The sequence below is a fragment of the Stenella coeruleoalba genome, assembly GCF_951394435.1.
Source record: "Stenella coeruleoalba genome assembly, chromosome: 15".
In the NCBI taxonomy this organism is placed as follows: domain Eukaryota; kingdom Metazoa; phylum Chordata; class Mammalia; order Artiodactyla; family Delphinidae; genus Stenella; species Stenella coeruleoalba.
The window spans coordinates 65,037,914-65,052,089 of NC_137161.1; the positions used below are offsets into that span (position 1 = coordinate 65,037,914).

Here is a 14,176-nt window from a genome sequence, read left to right on the forward strand (position 1 = left end):
AAATCGCCATGGAGTTTGCTCTTACTAATTCTGTCAGTATGCCTTGTCATCTTTCCATGCCTGTACCTATAGATTTATCTCATTGCTTTCGTTGAATTTAATTAATGCACGAATTTTTATTTTAGACTCCAGGTGTGCAGGATTAGGGCAATGTCATCATTGGCCCATGTGTGGTCCTCTTTTATTTATTCATTTATTTTATAATAATATTATGAGCATCTCATTCCTAACAGACATTTACTTATTTTTGCAAATTGCCCTAGTGATAAGATGGCATGGCATAATACTGATTCCTTCCTCAGTGGGTAGGTTGAAAGCCAAATTTCTTACTCAGTTTGCCCAAACTCGCTTTTAGTTCAGCCTCTGTCCAGGGTCTGGACATAAAGGGGAGAAGTTTTTTGTTGTTGTTGTTGTTTTGTTTATTTTTTACAACAGTTTTTTACTGGCAATTCCTCCCTAGAAAAAAAATCAGAGTGGTCTCAAGTTTCTTCAGAATAAATGGGGACGTAGGGCTCCTCCTTGTGGACTTAGAAAACAGGGAAACACCATTAACTCAATAGCAGTAACTGAAAGCTGAAAAATTTCGTTTATTTGGGTTGAGAGTGCTGAGTTTGGTCCCTGAAAAATAAGGTTTAACAAGCAAAAGGTGGTATAAACAAGATAATAGTTGGGATAATTTAAATAATTATCTTATTTAAATAATACCTATTTTAAATTCATAATTAATTATCTGTTTAAATAGTAGTTGGGATAATTTAAATAATGTTCTCTAGAATTTTTTTGAACCACTTTAGCAGTACCTCCATTGGAATGCATTGTGTTAATTCCATTTTCCCTCAATTATTTCTTCAAAAACATGCTCATACTTGGAATTTTCAGAAATTTGCAAGGGAACTTATGACTTTATTCCAAACTGGTGAGGATTTGTCCTCCTTTTTCGATTGTGAGGAATCTTTTGAAAGAGGGAGTTGATGGTTTGGGCACTAAACTCATGACATTTTCACAGAATCATTGGACTACGGCTTATCACGAGTCTTGGCCGACAGGAGTTTGACATTGCCAGGAATGTCCTAGAACTGATCTACTCACAGACTCTGGTGTGGTAAGTTTTGACAATCTTTGGCTTGCCCCGTGGTTCCAGCCCGACTGTGGACTAGGCATTTTGGTGGCAATGCCCAGAATCTGTGGTTTTCCAAAGCTGCATGGGTGATACCAAATCCAGCCAGTCTGAGAACCATGAATTCATGTCCCAGACTGTTCTTTTCCTTTATGAGGACTTCAGCCAAGAATCAACATAGAGCAGGGATTCCTAACCTGGAGGGCCCCGGGCCATATCCAGCCTGCAAGTATGTTTTTCTTGTCCGATGCAGTGCTTTTTCTAAAAATTTGAATTAACCACCAGTATTTAAGAATCAGGGGATTTCACATAAAATTTAAAATTTCTGACTTCTCGCCAAAAAAGGAAAGATCTAGATCATCTCCCATTATGGTAACAATTGGCTGGGCCTTGAGCTGGGGTGAGTGGTTCCAGTTTGCTGCAGACCCACCTTGAGCTATTGTCTCCCCAGTATTGATTTGCCCTTGATTGTTGCCCTTATGCTGTCAGTTTTTTTATGGTAGAAAACTTTACTTTGTATTGATATCGCAACAGAACTGGGAAAATAAAGGCAGAGAAAGTTGCCTTACACTTGATCTGCTTCACTCCCTGGTGGTGGGGCCCTGGTAGACCTCTGGAGCCTTTGGGGTTTGCCACCTCAATTTTGGCAATTGTGTATGCGTGCATGTGCATGTGTGTGTGCACGTGTGTGTGTGAGCATGCATGTGTGTTTTGAGGATAGCCAGCTAGTTGCATCAAATTTTTGACAAGCTCACCTAGAAACTCAAACCAATAGCCAGTGACTATTTTTATTTATTTAATTTAACATGATGTAGCTAATGCCAGAATTCTGCATGGCATATTACATTGCCAGGTTCCATCTTTTGGGGGGTTGCTAATCTGAAAGTAGGGGATTTGGAGTTGAATAAACTTGGATTCTGGGGCTGGCTCTTCTACTCACTGAGGTCACTGAGCTTCTCTGAGCCTCAGTCTCATCTGTCAAACGCACATAATAACAGCTGCCTTTGAATTGTGTTGAGGATTAAATCAGATGATACAAGAAAACTGCTTTGCAATCTCCAACGTGCCATACAACTGTAAAGTGCTTTATTTTCCAGCTCTTTAAAGTTGCCCCGGGCGATTTGGCTATCTGCAAATAACTCACTAATGTCAGTGAATTTATTTTTGGAGGTGGTGAGGACTTTTTCTTTGTGTAGTTTAGCTGATGCATTTGCACACTGCCAGGTCACCCACTGGCAACTGGGCAGTTTACAAAGGCCTTTCACTCACATTATCTCAATGAACAGGATGCCGTTGGGCAAATAACATAAACTCTCTCTAAACCTTGGTTTTCTAATCTGTAAATGGGGGCGATGCTCGCACCTACTTCGCGGGGTTTTGGTAACGGTTAAATGAGAAAATGTATGCATTAAGTGCTTAGCGAGTAACTGATTCAGAAATGTTTATAAGTAGGGATATTACATGGCTGTTGTTATCCTTAAGGGCTCTTTTTAAAAAATTGTTGTAAAAAACACATAACATAAAATTTACCATCTTAACCACTGGTAAGTGTACAATTCAGTAGTGTTGAGTACATTCACATTGCTGCGTAACCAATCTCCAGAACTTTTTCACCTTGCAAAATTGAAACTCTGTACCCATTAATCAACAACTCCCCATTCCCTCTCCCCTCCAGCCCCTGGCAACCAGCATTCTACTTTCTGTTTCTTTGAGTTTGACTAGTCCAGATACTTCACATAAGTGGACTCACATAGAATTTATCTTTTTGTACTCGTTTATTTCACTTAGCATGATGTCCTCCAGATTCATCCATACAGCATGTGTTAGTTAGAATTTCCTTCCTTTTTAAGGTTGAATAATATTCCATTGCGTGTATGTACCACATTTTGTTAATCCATTCATCTGCCAGTGGACACCAGGGTTACTTATGCTTTTTAGCTATTGTGAATAATTCTACTATGAATATGGGTGTACAGATATATCTTTGAGACTCTGTTTTCAATCCTTTTTGATATATACACAGAAGTGGAATCGCTGGATTGTATGGTACTTATGAGCACTCAAATTTTTTGTTGTTTAGTAAGTAATGCGGGTAAGTCATCTGATTCAGTATCCAGGTTTTTGAATCCTAGAGGCTGAGCCCTCATACTATTGACCATTCGACAGAGATTCCCAGGGGAAGTGTTAGCTTCGAGGCGGGAAAGCTTACAATGAGATGCTCATTATTCTGGGCCTTTAAGGTTTTTGTTAATAAATCATAAATAAGCACAATCAGAAACACACATATCTTTTCCTTTCTCTGTGGCAATTATAGATTTAATCTCTGTGGGTTTTAGGAGAATATTGCCTTTGATGATGAGCTTTAAAAGAAGATAATAGAGTGACACAAATTGAGTGTATGTTAGGGATGATGGTAGAAAATGAGGTGAGGAAAATGTTTCCCAAACTTTAGTCTTTTGTACACCAGCCTGCCTATTTTTGGGGCATATCTATCTATCACCTGTACTGTTTTTGACTTAATATTATCTTTTAAATTGTTTGCCTTTTTAAAATTTAAATATATTTTTAATGAGTCTTTATCATCATCAATGGAAAATCATATCATTTGACAGAAATTGCAAGTAATTTGAAAAATAAAATCAATTCCATCACAAAAAGTCATTAAATTCTAGCTAGGGCTTCCCTGGTGGTGCAGTGGTTGAGAGTCCGCCTGCCGATGCAGGGGACACGGGTTTGTGCTCCGGTCCGGGAAGATCCCACTTGCCATGGAGCAGCTGGGCCCGTGAGCCATGGCCGCTGAGCCTGCGCGTCTGGAGCCTGTGCTCCACAACGGGAGAGGCCACAACAGTGAGAGGCCCGCGTACCGCAAAAAAAAAAAAAAAAAAAAATCTAGCTAGATGCTGCTGTCTGTCAAGGCTCTCAGTCTAAAGGCTGCTTCTTTTTTTAAAGAAATGGAGGTTGGAAAGCGTTAGAACTTAAGGACCTTCTAGCACCAAACTGAGATTTTTTTTTCTTTTGGCCTCAGAAGCACTGGGGAGAGCTGAGTAACTCGATGCAGTTTAATGCCTGTCGTTTGTAACTCGATGCAGTTTAATGCCTGTCCCTGCAGGATTTCAGGCCTTCTTGAATGCCAAAGGAGGAGGAGGAATTCACGTCCCACATGTGGGACACCTGGATTAGGGCTGGCTGAAGGCCTCTGGTGGTTTAATTGATGGCTGTGTGGGTAGCGTTCTCTGCAAAATCTCTCTTTTTTTTTTTTTTAAACATCTTTATTGGAGTATAATTGCTTTACAATGGTATGTTAGTTTCAGCTTCACAACAAAATGAATCAGTTATATATATACATATATTCCCATATCTCTTCCCGCTTGCGTCTCCCTCCCTCCCACCCTCCCTATCCCACTCCTCCAGGCGGTCACAAAGCACCGAGCTGATCTCCCTGTGCTATGAGGCTGCTTCCCACTAGCTATCTACCTTACGTTTGGTAGTGTATATATGTCCATGCCTCTTTATCGCTTTGTCACCGTTTACCCTTCCCCCTCCCCATAGTCTCAAGTCCATTCTCTAGTAAGTCTGTGTCTTTATTCCTGTTTCACCCCTAGGTTTTTCATGACATTTTTTTTTTTTAAATTCCATATATATGTGTTAGCATACGGTATTTGTCTCTCTCTTTCTGACTTACTTCACTCTGTATGACAGACTCTAGGTCTATCCACCTCATTACAAATAGCTCAATTTCGTCTCTTTTTATGGCTGAGTAATATTCCATTGTATATATGTGCCACATCTTCTTTATCCATTCATCCGATGATGGACACTTAGGTTGTTTCCATCTCTGGGCTATTGTAAATAGAGCTGCAATGAACATTTTGGTACATGACTCTTTTTGAATTATGGTTTTCTCAGGGTATATGCCCAGTAGTGGGATTGCTGGGTCATATGGTAGTTCTATTTGTAGCTTTTTAAGGAACCTCCATACTGTTCTCCACAGTGGCTGTATCAATTTACATTCCCACCAACAGTGTAAGAGGGTTCCCTTTTCTCCACACCCTCTCCAGCATTTATTGTTTGTAGATTTTTTGATGATGGCCATTCTGACCGGTGTGAGATGATATCTCATTGTAGTTTTGATTTGCATTTCTCTAATGATTAATGATGTTGAGCATTGTTTCATGTGTTTGTTGGCAATCTGTATATCTTCTTTGGAGAAATGTCTATTTAGGTCTTCTGCCCATTTTTGGATTGGGTTGTTTGTTTTTCTGTTATTAAGCTGCATGAGCTGCTTATAAATTTTGGAGATTAATCCTTTGTCAGTTGCTTCATTTGCAAATATTTTCTCCCATTCTGAGGGTTGTCTTTTGGTCTTCTTTATGGTTTCCTTTGCTGCGCAAAAGCTTTTAAGTTTCATTAGGTCCCATTTGTTTACTTTTGTTTTTATTTCCATTTCTCTAGGAGGTGGGTCAAAAAGGACCTTGCTGTGATTTATGTCATAGAGTGTTCTGCCTATGTTTTCCTCTAAGAGTTTGATAGTTTCTGGCCTTACATTTAGGTCTTTAATCCATTTTGAGCTTATTTTTGTGTATGGTGTTAGGGAGTGATCTAATCTCATACTTTTACATGTAGCTGTCCAGTTTTCCCAGCACCACTTATTGAAGAGGCTGTCCTTTCTCCACTGTACATTTCTGCCTCCTTTGTCAAAGATAAGGTGACCATATGTACGTGGGTTTATCTCTGGGCTTTCTATCCTGTTCCATTGATCTATCTTTCTGTTTTTGTGCCAGTACCATACCATCTTGATAACTGTAGCTTTGTAGTATAGTCTGAAGTCAGGGAGCCTGATTCCTCCAGTTCCTTCTTTCGTTCTCAAGATTGCTTTGGCTATTCGGGGTCTTTTGTGTTTCCATACAAATTGTGAAATTTTTTGTTCTAGTTCTGTGAAAAATGCCAGTGTGCAAAATCTCTTTTCCAGAGCTGTGGACACTGTGTATGGTGGGACTTGCCTGCTTTGCTGTGTTGGAATCAGGCTCCCTCTGTATGAGTTTTCTAGGGTGGCTACAACAAAGTGCCACAGACCGGGTGGCTTAAACCACACACATTTATTTTCTCACAATTCTGTAGGCTCAAAATGCAAGATCAAGGTGTTGGCAGGGTTGGTTTCATCTGAGGCCTCTGTCCTTGGCCTGTAGATGGTGCCTTCTCCCTGTGTCCTCACCTGGTCTTCTTCCCTCTGTATGAGTCTGTTAGGTCAGTGGCCTCATTTTACCTTAATTATCTCCTTAAAAGCCTTATCTCCAAATACAGTAGCATTCTGAGGTACTGGGTTAGGACTTCAACATATGAGTTTCGGAGGGACAGAACTCAGCCCATAACACCCTCTTTCCCTGCCCTCCGCACAGATTCCCTGTGTCTCCCCTGATCTCTGACACTCATCCCCTTTCTCTCATAGGATTGGAATCTTCTTCTGCCCTCTGCTGCCCTTTATCCAAATGATGACTCTTTTCATCATGTTTTACGTCAAAAATGTGAGTCAGTCTGAAGGTGGAACCATTCGGCTTTTCTCAGTCCCATGTGACCCAGTGGTGGCTGGAATTGGGTGTGGGGGCTGCTGGGAAAGGTGTCAGGGAGCTGGTGTCTGGCTGGGGTCCCTCTGGCCTGCTTCTCCGGCTACAGAAGGGAAGTGACTGCTTCTCTTTCTTCAGATCAGCCTGATGATGAATTTCCAGCCTCTGAGCAAAGCCTGGCGGGCCTCACAGATGATGACTGTCTTCATCTTTTTGCTGTTTTTCCCGTCCTTCACCGGGGCCCTGTGCACCCTGGCCATCACCATCTGGAGGTAGGAGATGGCAGACTTGGGGTGGGTGCGTGTTTTAACATATAGGTTTTATCATTCTTCAGGTATGGTGAGGCCAGCAGATCAGGAGACGACTACCACTGAAAAAATAATTTGTTATACTCACAGACCCCAAAGGGAGGGGGCACATCACACCATGGGTGGGTCACATGGGGAGGCACCAGGGTCCGTCAGAGGCAGAGGGAGAGAGCAGTCAACGTGGTCAAAAGTCTTTATTGTGGTTTCGGTGGGGAGGAAAGGGAAAGGCAGGGTTAGCGTGCTTAGGAGTGGTGAGTTTGAATAATCTCAGCAGGCTCTGGGGTATAGGGACCCTCTGGAGTTGGCTGGTATGTGACTCTGGGGTGATGGGGGCAGAGGAACAGGGCCCAGAGTGTGAGCGCTTGAGAGAGGAGCTGGAGGTGGGATGGGGGCTCAGGTTTGCATATGAAAGGCATGCTTTGTAGGCTAGCCCTGGGAAAGGCAGTCTCTGCAGGATCAGTAAGGCCCCAGATGCCACAGGTCAGAATAAAAAGACACGCTTCATTCAGTGTTTAACCCAAGTTGCCTTGGTAACCAACAGATGCTGCTACAACCAAGGGAGGCAATATATCCAAGTTGGGTCACCACCCGCCAGGTGCCCAGTCTTGACGGCACGCTTCCTTACTTCCTCCAAGTTCTGCAGCTTCCCAGCTGGGGAGAAGGCAACTCTCCACATGCAGAACAGAACTTCCTCTAATGAACTGACAGGCCCTGTCTGGTCAGGCTCCCTCTTACCTCTCCAACCTCACCCCCCTGGCTCCATCCTACTCCAGCCTCAAGGCTCTCAGTCTGTTCCTGGGACCCTGGGAGCCTCTCCTCACATGGGATGGGGTTACATCTTTGAAGTGCTCTCCCCAGTCCCTTTGCTTGGCGGCCTTCCTTCCACCCTCATCTCAAAAGTCCTCTTGAAGACCTGACTTTCACCACCATCCTCGTCTTCTGTCAGCAACCCCCTCCTCTCTCTCTCTCTCAGGGTGGTTTCCTTTGTTCGTTCCCTAGTTCGTGTCAGAAATGCCTTTGAATCTTTGTTTAATTACATACTCACTGCTTGACCATCTTTCCCACTAGAACCTGGGAGGGCAGGTATCATGTCTGTCTTGTTTACCGTGGACTCTCCAGGGTATGTAGCACAGAGCCTGGTACTGATCTCAAGGAGACAGCAGTGAGCGTTGGTTTGAAGCAGGATCTTAGTTCCCTGCCCAGGACTTGAACCTGGGTAGCCTGGCTGAAAACCAGGAATCCTAGCTGCTAGACCAGAGAGGGCTAGAGGCTAGAAGCAAAGTTCCCCTGGCTCTTGCCCCGTTTGAAAGCAAGAATATTTCAAGGAGGCAAAAACTGTAAAAACAGGTACAAAGCTGCTTATTAGAGACATAGCACAGCAAGTGGGAGAGCACACAGGGAAACAGTTTTTTTAATTTAAGACAGAAGCAAGGCAGAGATACACACCTGGAGAGAAAAGGGTGTGGGTGTCCTCCCTAATGAGGAGGAATGCAGTAAAGAGGCGGTTAGGTCATTTATATAGAGCAGTTCTTGCACAACTTTTAGCCAAGATGGATTCCAGCGCAGAGGCCTGTGGGAGGCTTGGCATCACCTATTATGGGGTGGAGCCCCCTCCTTTTTAACCCCAAGGAGTCTTTCTGTGCATATGTAGTCAGGGAAGTCTCCGTGACCTCAAGAATCAGAAATATGTGTTCTCTTTATCTGGGCAGGACTCAGCTCCTCTCTGCCCCTGCCATTACTGTTAAAGTGTCCACTGGAGACAAAGTCCAGCTATTCACCCTGCTCCTGTTGTTATTTCTATCTGGAAGTATAGAAAGGAAACTGGCTTGTAAATGTCTAACCTGGAGCCCATCTATCTCCTGCCTCAGTACAAGGGCGGTAAACTTTTGTAGAATGAATGAGCAACCGAACACCCAACAAGGGAGTTGATTTTTAGGATACTCGTGGAACTGGAACCATGAGGGTCTCAGCGGCTTCAGGGCAGGCTCTTCTGTTCTGTGATGTCCTTGACTCTCTCGCCGTGTTTACTCTCTTTTCTCTCTTCCTGACCAGTTCCTTGTTGCCTTCTAGTTTCTGCTTGTTCACAACAACTGATTTCATGTGGCCATTATTACCACAACTCCAGCTTCCCTAGATTACAGCCTCCCATCTTTGTATTTCTTAGTTCAAGTTCCTAAGGAAGAGAGTCTGATCGTCCCAGTTCATTTCTTTGTGCCAGGATACCACTGAGACCCTTCTGCCTGGTCTTTGGATTGGTTACGGTTGGATCAGGTGATACCCCTGTCCAAGAGCTGGTCCTTGGAGTGCAGGTCATGAAAACAAAACACACCAGCTGGGGCTATGAGCGAGAGGGTTTCCTTTGCAGGGGGATGTGGGTGGAGCAGGTAAGAATTGCTGGTTCCATGTTCAGAGCCCAGAAACGACTGGGCTATTCTAGAATAAACTATACCTGAGTCTGGCACTAGACATGCTTCTCTGTCCCTTGTTTTATCAGATTGACACCTTCAGCTGACTGTGGCCCGTTTCAAGGTCTGCCCTTCTTCATTGAGTCCATCTACAGGTGGATTGACACCCTGAGTCAAAGTCGCAGATACCTGTGGGTCGTTTGGATCTACCAGAACCTTGTCAGCAGCGTGCACTTCTTCTTCATCCTCACCCTCATTGTATTGTAAGTGGGGGCCCTTGGAAAACTAGTGGGGGAAATACCTCATCTACACGTCATGTGGGCAGCCGAGGGCTGTTTGGTGGGAAGGCAAAGACTACAGTGGGGCTCAGTGTTCTGGGTCATCCCGACTCTGCCCTTGAATTTTTCTAGAAGTTATTTAATATCTTCTTATCATTTTGGGGGGGGGGTCTGTTTTTGTTTTTTTTTTTTTGCGGTACGCGGGCCTCTCACTGTTGTGGCCTCTCCCGTTGCAGAGCACAGGCTCCGGACGCGCAAGCTCAGTGGCCATGGCTTACTGGCCCAGCCACTCCGCGGCATGCGGGATCCCCCTGGATCGGGGCACGAACCCATGTCCCCCGCATCGGCAGGCGGACTCCCAACCACTGCGCCACCAGGGAAGCCCTGCCATTCTTTCTTTTCTTCTCTTCCAGAATCATCACTTACCTTTACTGGCAGATCACAGAGGGAAGGAAGATTATGATCAGACTGCTCCATGAACAGATCATTAACGTAAGTCCCATTGGATCCCTTTGTTATTCTCCCCTCCTTTTTAACATTTTGTAATGGAAATTTTCAAACACAGTCCAAAATAGAGAATAGTACAATGAACCTTCCCACCACCTAGCCCTGACAACCATTAACCTTTGCATACTCTTATGTCCTCTACACTATCTCTTTGCTGTAAATCTCGATTATTTTCAAGCAAAATCCTAGCCTTTATATCATTTTATCTGTAGACTCTTCTATATGCCTGAGAGATACACCCTTTTAAAAAACATAACCACGGTACCAATCATCACACGTAAAAGAAAATTTAGTAATTCCTTACTATCATCTTATAGTCAGTCAATGGTCAAATTTCCCCAACTGTCCCATTAAGTGTCTTTTTTTTTTTTTTTTGCGGTACGCGGGCCTCTCACCGCTGTGGCCTCTCCCATTGCGGAGCACAGGTTCCGGACGCGCAGGCTCAGCGGCCATGGCTCACTGGCCCAGCCGCTCCGCGGCATGTGGGATCTTCCCGGACCGGGGCATGAACCCGTGTCCCCTGCATCGGCAGGCGGACTCAACCACTGCGCCACCAAGGGAAGCCCGCATTGCCTTTTTACAGCAGGATTACTCAAGTTAAAATCTGAAAAAGTGTCACACGTTGCATTTGGTTGATGTGTTGTTTACATTTCTTTCAATCTGTAGCTGTTCACACTTCCTGCTTCTCTTGCCATTTATTGTTGGAGAAATCAGGTCTTTTGTCTTGTAGTCGTTCCCACATTCTGGATATATCTGATTTGTAACCCTGCGGTGGTGTTCAGCACATTTATTTCTTTTTTCTTGTTTTTTAGCAAGTTTTAATTTATTTAATTTATTTTTGGCTGCGTTGGGTCCTCATTGCTGCGAGTGGGTTTTTCTCTAATTGCGGCGAGCGGGGGCCACTCTTCATTGCGCACGGGCTTCTCATTGTGGTGGCTTCTCTTGCTGGGGAGCAAGGGCTGTAGGCGCGCAGGCTTCAGTAGTTGTGGCGCACGGGCTTAGTGGCTCCGCGGCATGTGGAATCTTCCCGGACCAGGGCTTGAACCCGTGTCCCTGCATTGGCAGGCAGATTCTTAACCACTGCGCCACCAGGGAAGTCCCGAGCACATTTATTTCTTTAACCTCTATTTTAAAATTAAGGAAACTGGGCTTCCCTGGTGGCGAAGCCAATGTCCAGGACCCTACCTGCCTAAAAATCAACCTTTCCATCATTTACTTCCCAGCCCCACACCATCATTCATCCTCCATGTTTTTGTTTTTGTTTTCCTTCTTGGCAGGAGGGCAAAGACAAAATGTTCCTGATAGAAAAGCTGATCAAGCTGCAGGATATGGAGAAGAGAGCAAGCCCCACCTTGTTTACGCCAGACACGAGAGACGTGGAGGTGAGGCTGGAAGCCGCCTTGGGATCCCTGTGACACAGATTTGCCCTCCTGGGAAAAGTGCATCAGGAAACTAGAATCACATCAGGGCACTTCACTTTCTGTGTTTTAACATTTCTGTATTTTTTATTAAAAAAAATAATACGCGGGCTTCCCTGGTGGTGCGGTGGTTGAGAGTCCGCCTGCCGATGCAGGGGACAAGGGTTCGTGCCCCGGTCCAGGAAGATCCCACGTGCCGCGGAGCGGCTGGGCCCATGAGCCATGGCCATTGAGCCTGCACGTCCGGAGCCTGTGCTCCGCAGTGGGAGAGGCCACAACAGTGAGAGGCCCGCGTACCACAAAATAAATAAATAAATAAATAATATGCATTCACCATGTTCTATGCCTGGCCCCATTCTAGGTTCTGGGGTTATCATGGTACCACAGTAGGGCTCTACCCTCGTGGGGCTTGCCTGCATCTTTTCCATAACCCAACCAAACAGAAATATATCCCACTGAGATGAAAAATGGCTTGAAATCTCACCCCACTAGGTTAATGCTTCAGTGTGTATTCTTCCAGATCTTTCCCCCAGGCTGCAAACAAGCACGCATCTACTAACATTCCTGTTTATTTATTACAAAAAAGGGGTTACATTTTACACAACGCTCCCCCTCTCCCCGCCTAATACTGTATCTCAGACACTGTTTCAGTCTGTACCTACTTGGACATTTGGGTTGTTTACAGTTTGTTTTTTTTTTAATACTAAAAGCGATGTGTAATGAAACATTTTTTATTGTAATTGTTTTATGTGAGTGTTTTATCTGCCACAGGCATGCACATGATAATGTTAACAGATATTGCCATATCGCGCTCTTAAAAAGATTTTTACCCATTTCATTCTTAACAAGAGATGCCTGGAATCCTGCTCTAATACCAAAGCCTGTGCTGGCTTCCTTGGTGTCCTAGAAAATGTGGATAAACAGTAAACCCACGTTAATTCAAATGCTACTAGTTTTAGAAGTTATGATCTTGTCAGAAGAGACTGCCATGTCGTTTACGGCCTGTTCAAATGAATACCATCAGCACAACATAGGTAAGGGATCTAGAGGCCCACCTTTGAAGGCAAGGATTATGAGTGTACCTTTGCAGGTCCTAATATATTACCTGGTGTACATTGTAAATGCTCAGTAAATATCTGTGAAATGAATGATTAAATGAATGGAATCACTGCCCATAAAAATTGAAACATGTTTGATATTTCTATGGCTGAATCTTGGTCTTAATCTGTCACCTGTTAATATTAAAATGGTGAGGTCTCACAAGTCTCACCACTGATGCAGCAGGATCTGAGGTGTACACTCTCTTCCAGTGATGAGATTTCTTGTTTTCTTCTTTTTTAGCAATCTGGTCCTCTGCGTGTCAGAGAGCATGATGCTGCTCGAGGTGAGTACCTGACTGGCACTGAGTAAGGCCTAATTCATCCAGATGATAGGTCCCAAGACAGAGGGTCAGAACTGCTCCTGTATCAGTCACTCATTCAATTGCAAGAACTGGCCCAAATTGGCTTTAGCCAAAACTCAACAATAATTCTTGCTTTAGGTGTGGCCAGAAGCAGGGTCTCACAGTATGTTGGCAGAACCTGGTTTCTTTCTGTTCAGTTCTTTTCCACGTTATCTCCTGATAATTACAAGACAGCTTTCTTAGCTTCTTGTATCTTCTCAGATTCAAGTCTAGTGTGAAAGAGATCCAGATTCTCATTGTGTTTCATTGGATCTGAAACAATTGCTGTGGCCAAGAGACTGTGATGATTTCATTGGCCAGATCTGAGTCGCAGACCTCATCTCTAGATACAGGTGGTACAAACATACAGACCACAGGGACTGAGAGAGTGGAGAAGGGTGGCTTTCCAAAGAAAACATGTGGCTGATGCCAGGAGGGGAATGAATGTTGGGGAGGAAACAAACAAATAAACCCATTCATCTTTTTGGAATAGCATTCACTGACAGCATCCAATGATGGGAGTTCAAGGGAGAGAATTGAAGAAACTTAAAAGGAGGAGGCAAGGAAGGCCTGAGAAGCTGCGGGATCTTGAAAGCTAATTTGGTTTTTCCCTTGGAGATATGGGGCAGTGTGCCTCTGTGCTAACTTCTCTTCTCCTGTATCAAACCCAGACCTGCGATTTAGGCGATCAGTTCAAGAAGATAATCCAAAGGCCTGATAATTACTGTGGTACCCAGACACCACCCAAATAAGGAGAGAAGATGAAGATGGAGCAGCTTCCTCCATGACGCCTGGGCCTTTAGGAGATTCCCAGATGGGAAATTCAAGCCTGTAGCCAGGAGTGGAAACTGACTGCAATGTAAATACAGAAGTAAAATTGGGCACTCCCTGCTGTTGTTTTTACACCTGAATTGCTGATTTTTCCAGACAAAATATTTGAGATTTTCCAGTAAAGATTGTTGTAATATTTGAACTAGTTCACAAAAACCTGGGAAGAGTTGTAGTTTAAGAGAGACGCATATGAATGATTGACCCTTAGAAATCGCCGCTCCCAGAACTCCCAGACCTGGCAAAGGTTTGGAGACTGGTGCTCAGACAAATGGTCCAGTCTGAATAAAAATGTGACCCTCGATCAGGGATG

General features: G+C 44.1%; 1 protein-coding gene across 1 annotated transcript in view; it reads left to right on the forward strand.

The window, feature by feature from the left end:
- The window catches only part of TMC5 (transmembrane channel like 5), a gene marked incomplete at its 5' end in the record, with an annotated part of 40,949 nt that extends 27,187 nt beyond the window's left edge, over nucleotides 1–13,762 (forward strand). Inside the window, 8 exons of the mRNA XM_079944794.1 lie at nucleotides 1,007–1,102; nucleotides 6,564–6,639; nucleotides 6,817–6,950; nucleotides 9,481–9,654; nucleotides 10,083–10,161; nucleotides 11,454–11,558; nucleotides 12,936–12,978; nucleotides 13,707–13,762. Of these exons, the coding sequence (XP_079800920.1) occupies nucleotides 1,007–1,102; nucleotides 6,564–6,639; nucleotides 6,817–6,950; nucleotides 9,481–9,654; nucleotides 10,083–10,161; nucleotides 11,454–11,558; nucleotides 12,936–12,978; nucleotides 13,707–13,753 (754 nt within the window). The 3' untranslated portion in view covers nucleotides 13,754–13,762. The remainder of the gene's footprint in view (nucleotides 1–1,006; nucleotides 1,103–6,563; nucleotides 6,640–6,816; nucleotides 6,951–9,480; nucleotides 9,655–10,082; nucleotides 10,162–11,453; nucleotides 11,559–12,935; nucleotides 12,979–13,706) is intronic.
- Between the last annotated feature and the right edge of the window lie 414 nt (nucleotides 13,763–14,176).